At 47.2% G+C, this 22,003-nt stretch overlaps 2 protein-coding genes across 3 annotated transcripts in view; one reads left to right on the top strand and one right to left on the bottom strand.

The window, feature by feature from the left end:
- The window catches only part of Aagab (alpha and gamma adaptin binding protein), a 42,821-nt gene extending 35,192 nt beyond the window's left edge, over window positions 1–7,629 (top strand). Inside the window, exons 7-11 of the mRNA XM_019210528.1 lie at window positions 251–333; window positions 3,356–3,452; window positions 6,198–6,302; window positions 6,758–6,807; window positions 7,421–7,629. Of these exons, the coding sequence (XP_019066073.1) occupies window positions 251–333; window positions 3,356–3,452; window positions 6,198–6,302; window positions 6,758–6,807; window positions 7,421–7,498 (413 nt within the window). The 3' untranslated portion in view covers window positions 7,499–7,629. The remainder of the gene's footprint in view (window positions 1–250; window positions 334–3,355; window positions 3,453–6,197; window positions 6,303–6,757; window positions 6,808–7,420) is intronic.
- An 11,075-nt stretch (window positions 7,630–18,704) lies between these two features.
- The window catches only part of Smad3 (SMAD family member 3), an 89,653-nt gene continuing 86,354 nt past the window's right edge, over window positions 18,705–22,003 (bottom strand). For both annotated transcript variants that reach the window (XM_010643286.3, XM_010643287.3), the window contains exon 9: window positions 18,705–18,828. In XM_010643286.3, coding sequence (XP_010641588.1) covers window positions 18,705–18,828 — 124 coding nt within the window. The remainder of the gene's footprint in view (window positions 18,829–22,003) is intronic.

Below are 22,003 nucleotides of genomic sequence, written 5' to 3'. Positions count from 1 at the left end.
CTAGGAGCCCCAACTCCCAATGGTTTCCCGTCTCCCAGTTGTGCCACTGTCTGGGGACCAAGCCTATAACACGGCGGCCTTTAGGGAATGTTTTAGATCCCAGCTGTAACAGTATGGTAATTGATATTAAATACATTTATGGTTAGAACTTTGATAATGAGGAAATCCCTTCCTTCCATCATCACCACGGCCATTTTATCACTTTAGAATGTAAATGAAAGCTCATAGTGATTGTGTCTTTTCTCTTCAGATAGGAACCAAGGCTTCAGCCTTCTCAATTCATTGGCCGGGACAAACCACAGCCTTGGAACAACAGAGACCCTTCACTCAGAGGTAAATAAAGACTTTTCTCCTCTTTGGCCTTAATTTGTCCTTTTCATTATGGCTCTGTACACATTCATCATCTTTTCCTTTCCATTTAAGAGGAGGCAGAGAATTTTAGCAGTAAACGACAGCCTCCACAGCCCTGTTGTGAGCGATGCCTGCTGGGGGTGGCTCATTCAGCCCTGTGATAGCACTCAGCCCTTCCCAGAGGTTTGCAGCTTCGGCTGCTCTGTTTTTTCTCCTAGAGTGTCTTTTGAGCCCTCAGTGAGCTGATAGTCCAGTCTCAGTCCTCTGTCCTCGAGGACTCTGGCCAGGTCTGCTTGGTTCAGCACCCTCAAAGCAAGGGCCATGTTGTCTCTCCACAGATCTTTCTAATTAGCCTCCAAGCAGTTTGTGTTTTGATTATATTCATTTTCACATTTTGAATATAACATGAATCTTTTAAAATAATTTTCATAATATGTTTCATTAGTGCCTAGTAATTTTATAAATCCTGAGTTTCAGCATGGTGTTTCCATACATGCATATGCATATTTGCATCATAGCCATTTCCCCCAGTACCTTCCCTTTTGTTCTTTATGGCTGAATAATACTCCATTGTGTACACATTCCATATTTTTTTATCCATTCATTTGTTGCTGGGCACCCAGCCTGGCCCCATACCTCGGCTATTGAGAATTGTGCTGCAGTATTTTGTGTGGACTTTCATTCCTTTGAGTATGTATCAGGGAGTGTTAGGACTGGGTCATATGGTAGTTACATTTTTAGCTTTTTAAGGAACCTCCATACTGATTTCCACAGTAGCTGTACTAATTTACTTTCCTACCCGCATTTCAAAGGTTCTTCCCCTCCCAGTCCCATCTTTGCCAGCATTTATTGTTTGTGTATTCTTAACAATAGCCAGCCATGTGCAGTGGCACACGCCTGTAATCCCAGCACTTGGGAGGCTGAGTCAGGAGGATCGCTGCCTGTTCAAGACCACCTTGGGCTACATAGTGAGTTCAAGACCAGCCTGAACTATATAGTAAGACCCTGTCTAAAAAAAAAACAAAAAACACCTTCTGATTAGGCTATGATAAAATCTCAGTGTTGTTTCGATTTGCATTTCCTTAATGGATGAAGATGTTGAATTTTTTTTTTCCTTACAATGGTTGCGTTTGTACTTCTTGACAGATCTGTTCATTTGTGCATTTATTGATTGGGCTTTTCTTTTTTTGGTGGTAAAGTTTTGCGTTCTATGCATATTTTACATATTAATGTAATCCTTTGTTGGAAGAGTGGCTGACAAAAAAATTCTCCCATTCTGTAGGCTCTCTTTTCACACTGTAGGTTTTCTTTGCTGTGTAGAACCTTTTTAATTTGTTAATTCTTACTATTATCTTCTGTGAATCTTATTCAGAAAATCTTCATTTCTTTTTTTGGGTGGATACCTATCAAATGTTTCCCCTGTGTTGTCTTCCAGCAGTTGCAAAACTTCTGGTTTTTGATCCTGTTTTTTTTTTGGGTTTTTTTTTTTTGTACCAGGGATCAAACCTGTGCTTACAAGGCAGGCAGCGGAATCACTGAGCTAAATCCCCGGCCCTCTTTAATCCCTGGACCTCTTTAATCCATTTTGAATTGATTTTTGTATAGGTAAGAGATTTTGATTTTGATTTTGTACAGGGATCTAGATTCAGCCTTCTACATAGATACTAGTTTTACCAACACCATTTTATTTTAAAAAGATGATGTCTAGGGCCAGGGATTTAGCTCAGTGGTACCACACCTGCCTCACAAGCTCAAAGTCCTGAGTTTGATCCTCAGTACCAAAAAAAAAAGATGTCTTTTCTTCACCATCTATTTTTGGTCCTTTTGTCGGGAGTCAGATAACTGTAGTTGTGGATTTGTTTCTGGGTCTTTGTATCCCATTTATCTACATGTCTGCTTTTGTGTGAGTATCATGCTGTTTTTGTTACAATAGCTTTGTAGTATAGTTTGTTTTTTGTTTGTTTGTTTGTTTGTTTTGGTACTGGGGATTGAACTCAGGACTTTGTACTTGTCGGGCAGGTGGCAGAACCACTGAGCCAAATCCCTGGCCCTGTATTATAATGTGCAGTCAGGTATTGTGATGCCTCCAAGCCTTATTCTTTTTGCTTAGGATTGCTTTGGCTATTCTTCTGTGCTTCCTTGTGAATTTTAGGATTTTTTTTCTATAAAGAGTATCATTGGAATGTTGATAAAAATTGCATTGAATTCATAGATAGCTTTCAATATGGCCATTTTAACAAAATTAATTCTGCCAATTCATGAACATGGGAGGTCTTTCCATCTTCTAATGTCTAGTTCAGTTTCTTCCTTGGGGTTTGTAATTTTCTTTTTGTGTGTGTGCGGTACTGGGGATCAAACTCAGGACCTTGTACTTTCAAGGCAGGCACAGCACCTACTTGGTTAGGTTGATTCCTAGGTGTTTATTTTTTTAAGCTATTGAGAATAGTTATTTTCCTGGCTTCGTTCTCAGTTAATAATTAGTTTATAGAAAAACGATTGATTTTTTTTAAAGTTGATTTTGCTTCCTGCTGTTTTGCTGAATTTGTCTATTAGCTCTAAAAGTCTTTTGGTGGCTGTTTAGGTTCTCCTTAGGTTCCTGTTGTCTGCAAATAAGGGTGATTTGACTTTCCTATTTGTGGCCCTTTTACTGTTTTCTTGCCCATTTGCTCTGGCATCTCCTGTACTGAGTAGGAGTGCTGGGAGTCGACATCCTCCTCTCCTGGATCTTGGAGGAAATGCTTTCAGTTCTTCCCTCTGCAGTTGACAGTGAGCATCTCAGGTGACATAAAAAATGTTAGCCAAGTCAGAACACGTGTTAGTTTTCTCTTGAGGGAAACTTCTCGTAGGTTAGGGAATTCTTAGCCTCTTAGTTGAAAGAGGAATTGTCCTGCTGTTGTTCTTTCTTTCCTCTCCTCTATCTCTGTTACTGTTTGTCTTACAGCCAGCAAGGAAGTGTGAGAATGTGAGCCTTTTAAATTGTTGTCTCTGGGTATTTTTCTCAAAGCAGCCCCCTTTGCCGGCAGCAGACAGGACAGAATCCCTCCCGGACTATCGGGGTGGCGCGTCTACCACAGCAGGTGCCCAGGTCGATAGCATTGTGGGTAAGTCCTGGCTCTGCGGAGTTTGCAGTAGGTGCGCGGGCGAAGTTGAGGGGGCAGTTGACCGTAAACATGAAGAATGGAAGGAAATGGGTGATGTCTGAGGAAGGGGGAAGAATAAATGACAAATACATGTGGGCACCGTTTACTCCTTGGTCCTCTTAGCAAGATCTTCATTCAGATCTTAGGTGGCATAGGCAGAACCGGATGTTAAAACAGCTTTACAGTTCTGTCTTCCACAGTTGCTTCTGACAGTATTTAGCAGTAGTCAGAATTAATGGGGACAAGAGTAATGCAACGTTATATTGATAAGCCCTTTCACATCCTTTTAAAGTTTTTTTGTATCCACTTTCTCACTTGGTAATGAAATTAGGCAGGAGAGTTGTTCTATGGAAATGATATTGACACCTAGAGAAAGCTAATAACTTGTTCAAGGGACATCGTGCCCCTGGAACCAAGTCTCCTGTCTAGAGCCAGAAAGCCAAAGAGCTTAGAGTTGACAATAAATGTTCTTTTGTATGGGGAGCAACTGATAAGCTTGCTTTCTCGTCATGCTGCTGAGCACTCATGTGCCATCACAGTTTTTTAAAGTTGTTTTTCCGATTTTTTAATAATCCGTATAGAAAATTCAGGGGATTGGTTATAGAATTGTATTAAGAGAAAATTAGATGTAATCCTTTTCTTCTCTTTGGTTTGTTCAACCTTCTCCTTTCAATTGAATCCTTCCTATTGACCTTTAAAACTGTGAGCTTCTGCCGCCACCATTCTCTTGCTTGCTGGCTGCTCTGTGACAGGTAGAGCAAGGATGGGCTGATTGGGGCTGGCATTGTTGATCTCTAGTTTTCATGGCTGATTATTTTCTGGCTAAGTCTTATTTTGACAAAACATGATAAAAAATATGTTTTAGATAATGGGATCTAGCTTTCCATTGTCAGAGAAAGAAGTTATATAAATAGGTAAAGAGGAATTTCTAGAATGAACGTGCTGATGTTGGATTGGAATTTAACATATCACTATAAACTCATGCTTGTAAAAATAGACTTAGAACAATAGGGAAGTGAAGTCACATGTGTTTACGTGTGTTAATGTAGATACATGTATTTCCTAGCTCTGCCCACCAACAAGCTCGAAAAGCTCCAGTATCTCCACAGCAGTGCACACGCTGAGCACTTAGAACCTGGCTTCTAAATACCAGGCTCCAGTGAAAGGAACTGGGGCTCTCTGAGCACCGACGGATGTGATGTCTGGGCCAGGATCATCTTGTGCTGCCCGAAGTAAAGAAGTGGGTGTGGAAAGGGCACATGGACCAGCCTGAGGGCTTCCGATGGCTAAGGCTTGAACAATGAGACCAGCGAAATAAGCTCATGTGTGATTAGTGTATCTCATAGAATAAATGTCCATGAGTCTATACTAACATACATATAAGTGGGAAAGATGAGACCTCCTCCTCACACACATTCCAGTTCATAAATGCAGAAGGAATGAGGGAAATAGAAAACCAACACAAGGCATGTACAGTTTTTGCAGGCAAGGTGGAAATTAGTGAATGAAAGTTTGAATAGGGATCGGTTGTTTGCATATTCTAGACATTTCTCCTCTCAGGTAATTATTGATTACAAAGAAGAACGTAGGTACTGTACTCTGGAGAAACCTGGCAGATACCAGTCACAGGCCTCCTGACACCAGATCCCCCTACTGGAGACCCCAGGAAAGCCCAGCTCCTCCACTGTGGTCTTGCCCAAGATGTCATAAAAAGAGCACATCAGGCCGGACTGAAGGACATCGGGCAGAATTACTGAACAGGACCCTTCCAAAGTGTCAAAGTCAGGAGAGACAAACTAAGTGGGGACACACTAAGGTGGCTAAATTCTGAGTATGTTCCTGGGACACAGAAAAGATACTAATGGGAAAAGTGATGAAGTCTGAAGAAAGCCTGTGAGTTAGTTAGTAGCGTAGAGTCAACATTAACTGTTTTTCAGTACTTGTAACAATATAAGGTGTTAACACAGGGTACAGTGGTTGCAAGACCTAAAGAATTCTATACTGTTTTGGCAACTCTTTGTGAGCTGAAAGTAATTTCAGAATTGGCCTGGAAATGTCAGAAGGCACCGCAGCAATGCAGGTGCTGCGACAGCTCGGAGCAGTACAGAAAGAGGCGGGGTGGGGCGTGGGGAGATGCTGGAAAGCTGATGGGCCAGGAGCGGAGAGTGAGTGGAGTTTGATTATAAACAAACTTTGATGAACAAGTGTGTGCTGAGTTACAGTGGATAAAGGATCTGTAGTAAGAAGATAATCAATTTAAATCAGCTCTGCCTCTGCATAGCTAGCTGTAATTTAGGTGAGTTCATTTTAAAGTAAAGTTTTCATCTATAAGCTGTGGATAGTGATGTCTGGCCTTATCAGCATACGTGGTCGCCGTCAGGAGTAGATGCGACAATATCTGTTGTGCTACAAAGTGTGCCATCACCTTTGGTCACTGCTGTGAAGCAGCGGAAGCACCTAGATCTCGGTTCTTTCAGTAGCCGTGACCCGGGTGAGTCGCTCCAGCCCAGAGCTTTGGCACTGCTTTCCTTACAGTGCCGTGGGGTTGCAGGCAGTTTCTATACATTGGTGGTGCGAGAGTGGCCAAGCAGGAGAGGCGCGCTGGCCACTCAGTCCCTGGCCGCGGTTTGAAGCTAGCATTGCTTGCCTTGGGAGTCTGGGTGTTTGGGCCAGGCATAAATAACGTGTTACAAATCCTGATTTCAGATCCCATGTTAGATCTGGATATTCAAGAATTAGCCAGCCTTACCACTGGAGGAGGAGATTTGGAAAATTTTGAAAGACTATTTTCAAAGCTAAAGGAAATGAAAGGTAACAGACTCCACTCTTTCTAACATAGTCCCATATTAATGCTCATCTGTTTTATGTAGCAAGATTTTATTTTGTAAGTGCTGGATTGGATGTGAGTCTGGTCTTAGCTCTACTGAGAAATTTACCTACTTTGAGGGGGCGCAATCCTCTGTTGAGAAAATTTCCTTTCTTCATTCTCTTTCTTCTTGCTTTCCCATCTTCTTGTGCCTCTGTTCTTTCGGTGTGTCTCATTAACACGGCATCTCTCAGGCCCTCAGGCCCCCACCAATTTACTTACATCATTTCCCTCTAGAAAGTTTGGAAGATTGAAACACACTAGTAGCAGCGATGACCACACTGTAAACATACATCTTTGAAACCCACGTCCAACCTTCTCATGCTGAAACATTCATACACTCCAGATTCCCTTATGCTGCCAGACAAGACAAATTTCTTAAGATATATTTTCCTCCTAGACAAGGCTGCGACGCTTCCTCATGAGCAAAGAAAGTTGCACGCAGAAAAGGTGAGAAAAGCAGTCAGGTATTTATTAAATACCTACAAAAGGTCCAGTGTTGTTATATATCACACTTGCGTGCTTCTAAAGGGTCTTAGTGTGAGCTTTCATTGGGTATTAACTTGCAATGAAATATTTGTACAATAGTAGTACAGTTAGTTGGGTCAAAATAATCTCGTGTGTGTTGAGTGATATGGAACCTTCATTGAGACTTGGGATGTTTGTCTTCTTAGCTTTGGGGCCAGAAGACTCTTAGCTACTTTGTTATGATCAACCTAACACCTGTTCTTGGCAGGAAACTCACATGGTTGATGGTATTCCATTACATGTATGTATCATACATTATCCAGTTCCTTTTTGGAGATTTGGGCCAGCAGTATATTTTTTTTGCTTCTGTAAATAATGCAGCTGTGCATATCCTTACACATCTCTCCGTACACAGCTCTGGTCATATCTTAGCTTAAATTCCTAGATGTGGAAGTCCTGGGCTAAAGGGTATTTAAGGATTTTAGTTTTGCCAGAGGGCTGGAGGGCGACGTGTAGAAATTGAGGTCTCAGTTAGTGCAAGGTAGGACTGAAATTCAACTGTTGCCTAAAACTTGTTGCCTGCTTCTCTCCACAGGTGGCCAAGGCCTTCTGGATGGCAATTGGGGGAGACAGAGATGAAATTGAAGGCCTTTCTTCTGATGAAGAACACTAGATTTTTCCAACTAGGTTTGACTGACAAAGATGCTAGCTGTCTCTACTGGAGATACTTCCCTACTCGAGCCAGTTATATCTTGCTGAGATTTCCATCGTTTGTTGGCCTCTGGATTTGTTTTTAGGGTCCCTCTTGATGTTAGTTTTCCGTAGGGAGTTCCGAAGAAGTCTTTCTCCATCCGTGTAAGGAGGTGAGGAGTACAGTGACAATAATGAGAATATCTCAGATACATATTTTGTTCTACGAATGGGATAGGGTGAGTCTCAGAGGTCTGTGTGATGTGCCCAAGTTACAGAAGAGGGAAACCAAGCAGCCACTCCCAGCCAGCCTCTGTGTCGCACTCCTTGCATCCACACTTCATTCCCCTGGTCAGGAGCTTGTGTGTGACGATGGGAATTTCCCTACTCAAGGAGCTTACAGCTCTGAGCTCTGCGCTTTTTCTCAGAAGAAAAGAAGTAGCTCTAGATTCAATCTCTGCTGTAGTATGAGAGGCTGGGCAAAGTCGGTGGCCCCTGGGTTTATGTCTTAACGTAGCACCTCTGAGCGTTTCTTTGAAGTGTGGTGTCTGAGCTTGCACTACAAAGGATTGGCAAACCAGTGTGTATTTTTAGGCTGCAAGAAATAAAGCAAAGGCTTCCTATCTGGTGTGGATTAGAGAAGCCCTCTACCAGGACATCGCGGAGAGTGTGTGAGAGAACCGAAGGGTTCCTTGTGGATCACGGAAACAGTGTGCTGGTGACCGAGGTGGTTGTGTCGCCATGATGTAAAGACACTCTTCTGCCTGAGCCTTCTCCCCTGCTGCTTGAGAGCACAGCCAGAGGTGTGCTGTCACCCTTCAACCATCAAAACATGGCAAGTGTCCCCGCTTTGTGTCTGGAAGCCAGGCACATTACTGCCACAGTAGGTACCCTGAGCGGGGGTGAGGCTGTAGGCAGTGTGCACCTGGGCACCATGTTTCTCTCCCAGTGTGGCGGGCTCTTCCCTGTGTGCCCTTGCAGGCTGTAGCCCAGGGGACAATCCTTTGTCCTTTATCCAGGGCCATGTGGAAAGGGGTCAGCCCCAGAGGAACCAACCATCCAAAGCAGAATTTCAAAGGAAGACTGGAGTAAAAATCCCAGTTTCTTTTTGTAGTAGACACTCGCATAGTACACATCATCCACCTTCTCTGATCTTTCACCACCATGGCTCCAGACTGGCACAGCACTGGATGGTGGTTGTGGCCGAGCATGGGCTCTGAACCTACTCACATGACATGGAGGGAACACAGGTTAGGTCATGAGCAAACACAGGCTTCAGGACTGCTTCGGTTCCGCTGTGTAGGCCTTGCACAGCCTGAGACAGAACGGTGGATGGAATGTTGCAGGGGCCACCTGAGCCACCAGGGAGGGGACAGCTTGCTAAGTGGAACCTTCAGGAAGAGGCCAGGGAACAGTGGACACTTGCTTGCTGCCTGTTGTTGGTTTTGTGGTTTTTTTGCCTTTTCTGAAGTTCTTTGCATCCGTGGCTCCCTGCCCTCCCTTCCCATCGGTGGGACTGATACTTCTTTGAGGTTACTGTGCTTCCTTGAGGTGATGTTTCTTAAGGCTGTGTCACCCCTTAATTAAAAATGGAACTGAAGTTGGCTTTGAGGTTGACAGAAGGGTAGAACATATATTTCTTAATACTTAGAAATTGTTAGAAAATGTATTAGGCCACATTGTTAGGAAAACATTAGAAAAAAAAAACTATGAATTTGATTTTATGGGTTAAGCAAAGCCAGGTAATTAAAATGTGATTTATTTCCAAAGCCTGCTGATGTGTATTATTACAGGTTTGTTGTTTTTCGGGAGGGGTATGAGTGGGGCAAGCCATACCTCCTGCTCTGGACTAGGCAGGCGTAGTAAAGCGGCATATTGTGTCAGAATCTGTTATGCCCACGTGTAATGCGTATCATGCTTTTAAGACTCGCTGTCTGGGGATATGGGGACCCTGCTAGGGCATGTGCAGGATAAGGTATCTTGTGGTAAAGAGTGATCTCGAGTTAATACTGCAGTAACAGTTGCCATCTTTGAATTCATCCTGTATGCTTGCCACCACAAGTTACAGACCACGCTGCTGGGATTTAAGAGACAGCCTTCTTCTTAAACGTTCTCTGCATGCATAGCAGTGCTTGGCACACAGTAGCCCTTCACTTTCATTGGAAGGTACAGTTCATGTTTGGTGAATATGATCACAAAGTTTGAAGATCCATGAGTGCTGGAAGTAGGGAGAAACAGGCATAAACTCCCCCGCTCAAGGAAATCATGTTTATATAATAATTTTAGAGTGATGAAGACATAGATATTTTTATAATTTAAAAATATGCTGTCCTGCCAGAGTACGAGAAGATTGACAGAACCAGTTTGCTTGCTTTCTCTTTATAGACCTGGGCCACATCTGACTGAGGGAAGTTGGAGATCCAGGGACGCTAGACTTAGAAGGCTGAGGAATGTGGCACACGGAGTGCATCAGGCTGTTCCTGCAGACTGCTTGTAACACGTGAAATGCGATACACAGCTCACTTGTGTCCCCCTCCGGCTTGTCAGATTCCCTTAACCTTGGGCCAGTCCCTTAACAGTGGCCGTTGAAAGAGCATGTGAGCAGCCCTGGCCCTGCCTTGGCCCACTAGGTAAGAGCAGTCTGAGAAGAAGCTGTCTAAGGGTTAGAAGACAGAACTGTTCGGAGCTAGCGTGTTTGCTGATGAAAGCTAACTTGAGCAAGCGTGTGTCTCATGTGGTCAGATGTTCTGATTCATAGCCCATTCTGTTTTGGTTAATAGAGTTTCAGTGAATGCTCCAAGTTAGATTTTCCCTTCACACCCTACACACACCTGCATTTACAGTAGACCGTTTAACTACAGCGTTGTAGCATCAAAGACCAAATCATGTTAGAAGACGATAGGTTGAGAAAATATAAAATCTGGTCAAGTATACTGAACCTGGTACCACCTTGGTACAAGCTTAATTTGAAAACAGTGCCTATTTTAACTTTCCCACAGTTTGTCTCATAAAGTGCTGAGTGTATGAAGCAGAATTAGGTTTTGATTCAGATTCCTTTTGGGGTTTTGTGATCCATCCTTGGAGCTCTGACACGTAAGCTCTTGCAGAAAGGGTCTCAGAAAGTCTCTTAAATTTGGTATTTGGCATTACCTATGCATGTTACAATTGTCACAAGTCTTGCTGTTCATGTAGACATCTTTACTTGGAGTTAGGTTCTAGTGTCAGAAGTGGCTTATTTGATTCCAAGTTGTTCCAGATTTGCAGAATGAGGAATGCACAAAAGAAGTAACAACTGCAGTGCGAGCCTTTTCTCCACACTTCTGAGCCCCACTGCAGCTCTTCGGTGGTACACGATTCTATTTTGTTTCATGTTGGGAAAGTATTGACTCAAAACCCGGTCCTAATGGTTATTACTGCCTCTTTGGAACATAGGCTTTTGGGGAAGAAAGAAAATTCTTCTCAAGGCTTTGTGTAGGTTGTCCATAGGTGCAGGCACTGCAGTCACGCGAAGCCGCTCATGCTCAGCTTGCTACCGAGGAGGCCTATCTGCTTCTCTGTGGTTAGGGAACTGGCCAGTCAGTGCCCTCTGCCCTTTTTTGTTACCTACCAGGTGGTTTTAATGTTGCGAAAATGAGGGCTAAGTAAGGCCTGGCTTGGGTCAGTACTTTATGGAAACATCAGTGTAGTTTGGAAAGAAAAAAGATTCTTTTAATTTGAAGTTCAAAGACATGGTTTGTGCCAACTGTACTTCTGGGAATTCCCAGAACGTTATTAATAAAGGGAGATGGCCTCAAACTTGCTCCTTCTGTACAGGTGAGGGCAGAAATAAGGATCGGGGTCTAGCCAACTCTGGCTATGACCTTGTTGGTGCCAGGCTCGGAATGGGGCCTGGTGGAGGACAGAAACTCAAGTAAGGATGCGGTTTCTCTTTTCCAGGAGCTCAGAGTCCATCTTTGGTGGGAGTAGAGGGCAAGCAAGACTAGGTCACGGAGGGCAGAGTGCCAGGCAGAATAGGAAACATGCTGTGACCAGCCTCACTGCTACAGGAAGAGAGAGCAGGGTGGGGTGGGCAGAGCAGAGGGTACGTCTCAGAGCGGTGCTTTCCAGCCTCGAGCACTGCGGAATTAGCTGAAGGCCCAGAGCTTGATGCCGTGGTCTGGGGGAGCCCTGAAAGTGTGTGTTCTAATGTGCCCGATAGTGCTGCTGGTGCACATTGGAGAGCCACTGGCTTGGGGAAGGTGATGCTTGAATTGAGCTAAAATGATAAAGAACTTGGGCAGGTGGGTAAGTGGAGGCAGAAAAATTCTTAGTATAAGTTACAGTGTAGACAGAAATAGAAATAAGAAAGCATTGGGTCTGTTAGGAAGGCCCACGTAGTCCAGGTAGAGAATGATGGTCAGAATGTTAGTATCAGAGAGAAGGCCTTGTGGGGTCTCTCCTAACTCTGGGGAGACTGGGGAGCCAAGCTTTGTGAGTGAAACACCACCGACCCACAGACTGCCCATCATCTAGCTGTGTTAAGAACGATTGAGACTGGGAATGGACCCAGCCCTGGGAGTAGAGGTTTTGGCCGTGGACAGACATACAAGAAATGGTAGTTAATTTTGCCACATATTTGCTATCCCTGGACTAAGGGAAGACAAAGGAGAATTTTGGAAGAGCTGTAGTAAGAGGTAATCAGGAGCTCTATTTTGGTGATGTTCCTTCTGTCATTCATATGTACGTGGACTTCCGGTAGAGTGACCTAATGGGAAGGGATGAAAAAGAGTGCAATCTACTCAGCAGGGTGCCAGTCGATTTATTTCTTCAGCAGAAATGTATCACGGCCAAAAGAAGCCAAGGGTACAATAAAATGTAAACCTTGCTCCCCAGGAACTCAGCTTAGAGGAGAGACAACACAGTGGAGGAGCCGGTGGTGATAGACATACCCTTGACTGGCTTCCTGGAGAGATTTAAACCAAAGTGCAAAGCACGGTAAAGCCGGCAGAACTCTTGGTGTGTGTCAGAAGCCGGGGAGAGGGAGGTGAGGAGGAGGCAGAGAACACAGGCTGGTGTTCCAAGCAGTGGGAAGAACATGAGCAGTCACAGGACAAGGACAGAAACACTAGAGTTGCCTGGGTTGCGGAGGGCAAGGCAGGGAGCGGTCAGAGCTGGATAAGGCAAAGGAGGTAGCCAGTGTTCCGTGATAACATCCTGAGAGTTTGTGCTATGGACGCATTACTGGGGATGTGGGTACAATTTGGATCTTAAGCGTTTCCTGAAGGTCCATGTGTTAAAGGCTTGGTCTCCAGCTCATGGTGAACTCTTTAAGAGAGTGGAAGGACATCAGGTGCCTGGAGCGTAACCTTGAAGGCGTTCTGGGATCCCAGCCACCAAGAGGTAAGTGGCTCTTCACACCATGGTGCACTGCAGCACGTGGCCACACCTCCAAAACCGTGAGTGTGACTTTTTCCCTTGGTGTTTTGTCAGTAACAGAAGACCAGCACTGGCAGTGTGTAGGAGACCAGTTAGGAAGCCGGTGCAACATGGGTTGTGGGGCAGCGAGGGTGGGGGAGCAAGGTTGATTGGAGGTGGGGAGCAAAGGGACTACGCGACAGTGGCTTCTGCGGGTGTAGGTTGGGGAAATGGGCTGGTCGTGCCGAGAAGTGGGCTGAAGCCCAGAGGACAGGAAGATGTACAGCAAGGAAGATGACGAACTATGCCTTTCAGATAATGAGCGTGAGGTCCGCGCACCACAGTGGGCTGTCTGTCCGCCTCCACTGTACTCGTGGCGCTTGCAGGTATCCAGCAGGTTGCTGGACATGAATCTGAAGGTCAGGATTGATGTCTGGACTGTGAGTACTGACTTGGGAGTCATTTGTATTTGTGTCGCTTGATACTGTAGGGGCTGATGTGGTCACTCAGGGAGGCGGTGTCAAGAGCACATCCAGTGGTGCAGAAACACCAGTCCATGAGAGGGGCAGGCCCAAGAAAAAGAGCAAAAAGCAGCCCTGTGCCACAGGGCTGAGGAGACTGGGCGGCTTGCTGAGCCAGGGCAGCCCTAGCGGGGGGTGATGGGGAGCAAGGAAAATAGAAGGTGCGCTGTGCTGCTGAGAACCTGAAAACTGGAAGGGGCAGAGGCAGTTGCTAAGAACCAGGGAGGCAGGAAGGAGCTGGCCTGCGAGAGATGTAGAAGATGGTTCTTTGGGGGGTGTTACGTGCTGGGTCAGGTCTAACAATGTGTTGGAATTTAGAGTGGAGCTCAGCGGGAGGTGCTTCTTTGAGTCAGCTGTTGAGAGAGATCTACAGAACCTTGGGGAAGGCCTTTTGGAATAATCACAAGGGTGATTATTGGGTGCCTTTCAGGGAGCCCTCGGGTGCTTACTGGGGAATGGCCTCCCTCCTGGTAAAGGTTGGGGTCCGTGAAGTCTCTGGGAAGACTGCTGCACAGAGGCCTCAGAAGAGGACGACTCCAGCTGCATCTCCACCCCCACCACCAGATTCCACCTTTTCAAACTGCTGTAAGCAAATGGCATTTTAGATTTTTTTTTTTTTCCGGTACTGGGAATTGAACTCAGGATGTTGTGCATGCCAGGCAGGCGTGGTGCCACTGAGCTAAATCCCTGGCCCAGCATTTTACATCTTGATCATCTTAAGCCACAGAAACAATTTTGAAGTCTCTTTCTCATTAGGATTTGGAATTGAAAATGACTTTTCACTAGAGCTGACAGTATGGAAACCTAGTCCCTTGTGAATGTAAAGCTTGCTCCCCGTGGAACAACTAATATGGAGGGATTTGGGACACGGGGCTGGCCAGGAGAAGCCCAGCAGAAGCAAGAGGTGGCCTTGCATGGTATCTAAGGGACTGCCAATGTGATGCCTGCATGGATGACACAGGGCCTCCTGCTGCTTTGGAAGGTCTGGCTGGCCCTGAGCCGTGCTGTGGTGGGGCTGGGGGAATTACAGGAGCACTGTGGCCAGGGGAGCTGCTGATCACAGTTCATGGGGCCTGCAGACCACCTCCTCCCAGAAACACCAGCAGAAGAGATCAGAGTGAGCTCCTGGCCTAGGAGCTTTTCAATGAAAAGTTTATTAGAAGGGCACTTACAAGAGCAAGAGAAGGAAAGAGATGACATGAACCTTTAACAAGGGGGGTACAATGCTTAAACAGGTGCTCTGCTTTTAAGATACAAAAGTTAGAAAAATCTAAAACACTATAAATACATACATGCTTTTTACACAGATTAAAAGGCTGGCCGAATAGTGAAGGTAATCAGCCTCCTCCACATTCTAGTCCCTGTCCCCACAAACCAGAACAAGGGTCACAGGGCTGGGGCGTGGCACTCGGGGTGAGTGAAGGCTTCTCCGTAAGGACGGCTCCATGTCTCCAGGGAAGCTTTTACCCCTAGGAGAGCGCCCAGATCTGACTCACAGCTGCCTCATCTGACTGTTGCTGCTTGTCTAGCCAGCCTGGTTCCATGTTTCTGCTGCCGAACCAAAAAAAGCCACTACACCCTCCACCAACACTGAGATCTGGCTGTGCCCCACCTCTTCCAGCCACTGTCCTTAGGAGGAGACACCTTTCCAAATGTAGCTTTAAAAAATTAAATAGTTAACTGTCTGAATGGTTTTAGAATATTACATAAATATAAAAACACCAGAATGCTAGCGTATACATTACTTCTGTGTTTAAAAAAAAAAAAAAATCAATGACGGAATCACTGAGACTTTCTCAATCCAGTTTACATGAATTGCAGGTTTCCTTCCCGTGAAAGCTGCGTTTCCAAGGGGTGCCTGGGTGTTAAATGGCCTCTGTACAGGCTGACACCTGCTGTCAGGGATGCCATGCCTCCCTTTGTGACCCAGACCCTGTTGAGAATGTCTTTCTGCTTTCCACCCACCGGAGAAGGGCCCAGTACTCCCTAAGGGGGTAAGAGAATGTAAAGACTTACGTGAAAGGACAGCAGTGCCACATGAAGGAAAATGGTACCAATGAACTGTGTTCAGGTTTTCTTCTAGTAAAGAGGAAAAGCCCCAGCTCTAACCACGTAAAGGTACACAGAAAGAGGGTCCAGGGCTAAGCCTGTGCCACCTCCAGCAACTGGCAGTGCCCTTAGTAAACAGCATTCCTGAGAGCAGCGGCAGGTTCCCTTCCTAGCCCCTACTCTTAGGGCTGAAGGAGACACTCTCGGAGCCTCAGAAGGGGCAGTGTAGGGCTGAGAATGAAATGCAGTGTTTGCCTTCTCCCCTGAGACTCAAGTCCACACCCAACAAGCTCGTGCTGCCTGGAGAAAACCCCTCTCTGCGGTTTGGGTAAGAGCATTTAGTCCTGGAATACATCCAGCCTCTAGGGAGCCACAGGGGAGATGGAGAAAAACAAAACAAACTAAGCACGTGATCTGTGCTACAGCTCGATTTCAATGCATTAATGATTTTAAAAAATAATCACCATGGTCAGTAAAAAAAAAAACAACAGACAACAGGATGGTGTAAGTCTGCCAGCAGCCTCACCCTCGTGTGTTCTTCCTAAGAGTCAAAGGTCCCTGCTCCTGGCTCCTCTCAAAATGTCAGATCTCCTTGCTGCAGCCTGCCAGGAAGGTGGCCAGCTGGGTGACGAACTGGCACAGGCCCGTAATCCAACCCAGCCGGGCGACTCCCTGCGTCTGCACTGTGAGGATCTGCGCTACTAAATTAAGTTGGTACGGTGGGAGGGAGTGGAGGACAAGTTCTGGATGTTGGCTCCTGGGAGGGGTGAGTATGGGGTCAGCACAGGTGGTCACGTGGCGTGAGAGAACAGTACTTAAAACTGCTATCCAGCAGCCACCTTTAAAGTTTGTAAATGTTTAAATGCCATTTGTACAACAGGATTTAAAACCAAGAAAACTAGCTTTGTGACTTAGAAAGGACACTAATTACACATGCCCCAAAGACCTCTGTTGTGCTCTGTGACGGAAGTGACACCACTGGCCCCCTACGTGTCTCAGCGATGCCAGCGGTGGGCACTTGTTACAGTTTTCTCACACGTCCTCCTCCGGTCTGTAAAGAAAAAGGGCCAAGGAGACAGCCTTTAGAAGAACACGAAATCTGAACTCCATGCCTCCTTAGAAGTGACCATCAGATCTGAGCACTGAGAGTTCTGAGACCACATACAGCCAAACCTGGACCTCCATACTCACGCTGCACCTGAAGATGACCACATGCCCAGGAAGCCTTTAGGAGACCACAGCAGGTAGAGAATGCAGGCCCTCAGAAACCACTGCTCGTGGCTTTTAGGAGAGGAGCTGTGATTATGCCACACAAGCCAAAATGGAATATTCTTTCCCTGGGTCTCAGAACTGACCAGGAACGTGAATGCACAACCCAGAGGATCGCAGGGCTTCCTGTGATTGTGTGATTGCAAGCAGCAGTCCACGGACCACTGAGCGAGGCATAAGCTTCACATCGCACTATCTGGCCTGCAGAGGAAGTACCGGGTTCTGTATCCTCTTCTCTGGGTTCTGGGTCAGCACCCCTGCAGGAAGATCCACACAAGTCTGGTGAGGCACTCATTCCTTCTCTTCCTGTGTCCTCGGGAGGTTTGGGGTGCAGTGCTCCTACCTAGAAATCTCAAGGCTACACCCATGGGGCACAGGATCCTGCAGGTGAGGCACCAACAGGTGCCCCAAGTCTTCACGGAGCATCAGAAGTTTCATCACATTCGAGATTCAAAACCTGCCAAAAGTTACATTTTCTTCACCTGGAGTAAGATAGGACTTCCATAGGAAATCCTTTTTAAAAATCATTTTATTTTTCCTGGTATAAATCCATGAAATCCATGCAAAGATGTGGGATGTCGTATCATTAAAAACAAAACAGCAGCGGAGAGTAAAAGTACCAGTTGCAGATGTCGATCTTGTCTGCTGTATTCTGCAAAAGGCCAGTAAGAGGACTTTTTTTCCAGTTGAAATAATTTATGCTAGTTTTCTCCCTAATTGCCACTGGGAGCAGTACTTTCTACACAGCATCACTGCTATAGTTATCACTGATGATCCTCCACGGTGAGCTTTAGTTTTCTCCCTAATTGCCACTGGGAGCAGTACTTTCTACACAGCATCACTGCTATAGTTATCCACGGTGAGCTAGATAATCTTCCATCCCAGGGAGGAGATGACAGACCACTGTGCACCAACCCTGTAATTTTCAAAGGTATAAAAAAATTTTAACAGCCCTTTCATATGCCTATGTTGGCCTGAGATGGTTCCCTTCTGGTGCATTTGCTTCTGTAAGTTCCAGCTTCCCAAAGTGCCAGCAGGTGGCTCCTCCACAAAACTGGGCAGAGCTTCACCTTGGGGAAGAGGAGAAAGTAAGTAGGTGCTGCGTCGTCCTCTGGCTTCCCAGTCAATGCGCCTACCCAGGATTTTTAAAATTCCATATAAAACCTTTAAAAGAGGACATGATTAAGTTGATTTACTTAATGCAACTGACTACATAAACCAACACAGCCATGTGCATTACAATATGGAGCAAGTATTTCTGGTGCCAGAGCTGCCCCGAGCACAGTGCTGCTCAGCCCTTATCTCTTGGGAACATTTAATGTCGCTCAAATCTCTTTGAGATCAATATGATAAACTATATACTGCATACACACTGAGCTTCAGATCCTCCAACTGCTCCAAGTGAGAAAGGACAAAGAGCTTCACAAGAAGGGACAGCTGCACCACATCCTGCTGAACACATCTGTCACACCAATCGGTGTGTTGGGAGAAAGAAAGAGGGTCAGCGGGCGCTCCCCGCCCCACAGAGGCCGCTGGGCTCACCCACTCTGCCCACGTGGAGGGGCTTGGCTGGAAATGCGCATTCAAGAGGTACCTGCCCAGAGAGCCAGAACAGCCTTCCAGGGTGGATTCCACAGCCCGGTCCTAGGCTGAAGAGCTTTCCTGTTGGACTCCGACATCCCAGATTATTGTCCTTCAAAAAGGAGGCTTGGGGAAGGGCAGGCAGTGAAACTCTACCGTGGGATGAAGGGCACATGGGTTCAGTGACACAGCTGTTCATAAAATCCATCTCTAGGTTGGCTACTGTGTTTCATGAAAATAGGCTGGTGTCACCTTTGCTGAAGGAGAAAAGTTACTTCTTCCTTGACACGAGCAGGTTGAGTAGAGGTCTGATCTTCTCCATCTCCTCTCTGGCCGCTGTCCCCAAGCCTGCCTCCCCCTGCACATGCAGGGTCTCTAAGATACACTGGAACAGCGGATGCTGGGGGAGCCCATCTGCGTGAGGACCTTGTCCAGCCATTGCAAAGGCCCATTCAGGTGGAGCTCAATCCAGCAGGGGGTGCTGGTCACTGTCTGTCTCCTGCAGAAATGGAGAGGGGTAGAAGGCTTAAATATCTAGCCGGACACTCGTCCTAGCCAGAACTCCCCTGCACTTTGGTGACAGTGCTCTTCCCAAAGCCAGCGACACATCCTTCCCCGCTAAATGCTGCCCTAAGCTGAGTACCGGTAACTAACTTGAACTACCAGGCTAAACTCCACCGTTTGAGGAGAACTTTGAGGAAATTGGCTTCTTTTGGGTGGGGGGAAGGAGGAGGACCTTAATCCTTCCATGCCTAGTGATCCATTTTTGGAACACCCAAAACAATGGAACATGTTTTCACATTCTTGTTCCTCGCATTTTCCTAGGTAACATACATGAATTTCATGCCAAATTTCAAAAAATTCCGATCTTTGGCATTAAGTGGATTGAGTTCACATGGAAGGTCAATTCCAGGGCCACCCCGACAGCCTCCCGAAGTGAAGGGACCAGTGTCTTCCTCTTTCTGTATCCAGTGGGTACCTGTAGCTCCCCCTCCCAGACCCTGACCCAGCCCTGGCCCAAGCAGCCCTGTGTCTGACAGGGGGGGTTGTGTACAAAGCACCAACAGAGTCCATATGCCCTCAGTTCCCAGTGTGCTGATACAATTCTCATCTTTGGCCTTATTTTGGAAAACCTTATGAGTAGAGTGAGCCGTGGAACCATTACTGGAAAAAACCAAGGCACACCACACGTTTCTTTTCCCCCAAAGCACTTTGTCTAAATGAGGCTGGCTGATGATGGGGCTGGCCTGCAAGCTCCCAAAGGCCTTAGCTGAGCAAAAGCTATCTATGCGGAGGCCAGGGCCAGCTGGACACGAGGACCCGGGCCCCGTGCCCTGCCTTTGGCCTCTTCAGAGACTCAGCTGAAACCTTACTCTCCTGGGTCCCGAGGCAGCAGGACAAGGCTGTTCTGGGAAGGCGCCACACCCGCCTGCTGGCTGCTGTGCAGTGCTGCCAGGCGGCAGTGACGCAGTGGTCCCCCCAGGACTGGGTGTGCTGGCAGGACGTCCTGCATGGCTTCTAAATGAGGCTGGCTGATGATGGGGCTGGCCTGCAAGCTCCCAAAGGCCTTAGCTGAGCAAAAGCTATCTATGCGGAGGCCAGGGCCAGCTGGACACGAGGACCCGGGCCCCGTGCCCTGCCTTTGGCCTCTTCAGAGACTCAGCTGAAACCTTACTCTCCTGGGTCCCGAGGCAGCAGGACAAGGCTGTTCTGGGAAGGCGCCACACCCGCCTGCTGGCTGCTGTGCAGTGCTGCCAGGCAGGCGGCAGTGACGCAGTGGTCCCCCCAGGACTGGGTGTGCTGGCAGGACGTCCTGCATGGTGACACAGTGTCCCCGCGGAAAAGGGTCCCCTACCACAGGGCCTCTTCCCAGCACTTGGAGCTGGAGGGCCACCCTCGGAGTTAGTCCTGGGTTTCAGTGGAGGACGGGGGCAGTTCAGAGGTGGGCCCGTGGTATCCACCCAGCAGAGGATGCCCGAGGCTGGCCTCCTGGACTAGAGGAGAGGAGGAAGAGGGAGCAAGTGGCCTCCCCCAGCCCTCTCCCCTGGGCTCCATCTTCAAATAGTTCTCTTTCCCACTAAAATACTCATTTTCTAACCTTTCACTCTCATTCCCTAAGTGACTCAAGCCAGGGCTAAAAGGTTGGCTAAAATCTTTCTCCTGCCAGACCTTTGGACTGGGCTTAATCTCTTCAGGTCGTCATAACACGGTCCTAAGTTCTCTGACTACGTTGACTGTGTACTTCGTGGATTTCAGACTCCAGGAACCAGGGTACCCTGTGGGCTAAAAGGTTGGCTAAAATCTTTCTCCTGCCAGACCTTTGGACTGGGCTTAATCTCTTCAGCTCGTCATAACACGGTCCTAAGTTCTCTGACTACGTTGACTGTGTACTTCTGGATTTCAGACTCCAGGAACCAGGGTACCCTTTTCCCTAGCACCATGGAGCAGACACTGAAGAATGGGAGCTATAATACGATAAATGGAGGAGGAGGATTTTACAGACTGAAACCCTCTAATGAGAATCTGACTTTCCATAAGTCATGCTCATCGGGATTTCATTATAAACGGTGGCCCTGGGCCAACGCTGAAATAGGTTTGGCCAGGGTGCAGGATGACTGCAAAACAAAATAGATTCCAAACATCTGGAAAAGTGAGGAGAAGGGGAGAGTAACTTGCAAGGCGCTGGCTCCAGCTGATGTGTGGGTGCCTCTGGGCCGCTGCCTTCGGGAGCTGGGGGCAGGGCAGGGGTGTGGACACTAGGAGGAGGACCTTAATCCTTCCATGCCTAGTGATCCATTTTTGGAACACCCAAAACAATGGAACATGTTTTCACATTCTTGTTCCTCGCATTTTCCTAGGTAACATACATGAATTTCATGCCAAATTTCAAAAAATTCCGATCTTTGGCATTAAGTGGATTGAGTTCACATGGAAGGTCAATTCCAGGGCCACCCCGACAGCCTCCCGAAGTGAAGGGACCAGTGTCTTCCTCTTTCTGTATCCAGTGGGTACCTGTAGCTCCCCCTCCCAGACCCTGACCCAGCCCTGGCCCAAGCAGCCCTGTGTCTGACAGGGGGGGTTGTGTACAAAGCACCAACAGAGTCCATATGCCCTCAGTTCCCAGTGTGCTGATACAATTCTCATCTTTGGCCTTATTTTGGAAAACCTTATGAGTAGAGTGAGCCGTGGAACCATTACTGGAAAAAACCAAGGCACACCACACGTTTCTTTTCCCCCAAAGCACTTTGTCTAAATGAGGCTGGCTGATGATGGGGCTGGCCTGCAAGCTCCCAAAGGCCTTAGCTGAGCAAAAGCTATCTATGCGGAGGCCAGGGCCAGCTGGACACGAGGACCCGGGCCCCGTGCCCTGCCTTTGGCCTCTTCAGAGACTCAGCTGAAACCTTACTCTCCTGGGTCCCGAGGCAGCAGGACAAGGCTGTTCTGGGAAGGCGCCACACCCGCCTGCTGGCTGCTGTGCAGTGCTGCCAGGCGGCAGTGACGCAGTGGTCCCCCCAGGACTGGGTGTGCTGGCAGGACGTCCTGCATGGCGACACAGTGTCCCCGCGGAAAAGGGTCCCCTACCACAGGGCCTCTTCCCAGCACTTGGAGCTGGAGGGCCACCCTCGGAGTTAGTCCTGGGTTTCAGTGGAGGACGGGGGCAGTTCAGAGGTGGG

This window comes from Fukomys damarensis, unplaced genomic scaffold, assembly GCF_012274545.1.
Source record: "Fukomys damarensis isolate Sample0158 unplaced genomic scaffold, DMR_v1.0_HiC HiC_scaffold_25, whole genome shotgun sequence".
In the NCBI taxonomy this organism is placed as follows: Eukaryota; Metazoa; Chordata; class Mammalia; order Rodentia; family Bathyergidae; genus Fukomys; species Fukomys damarensis.
This window is presented reverse-complemented; position numbering and strand designations above follow the sequence as displayed.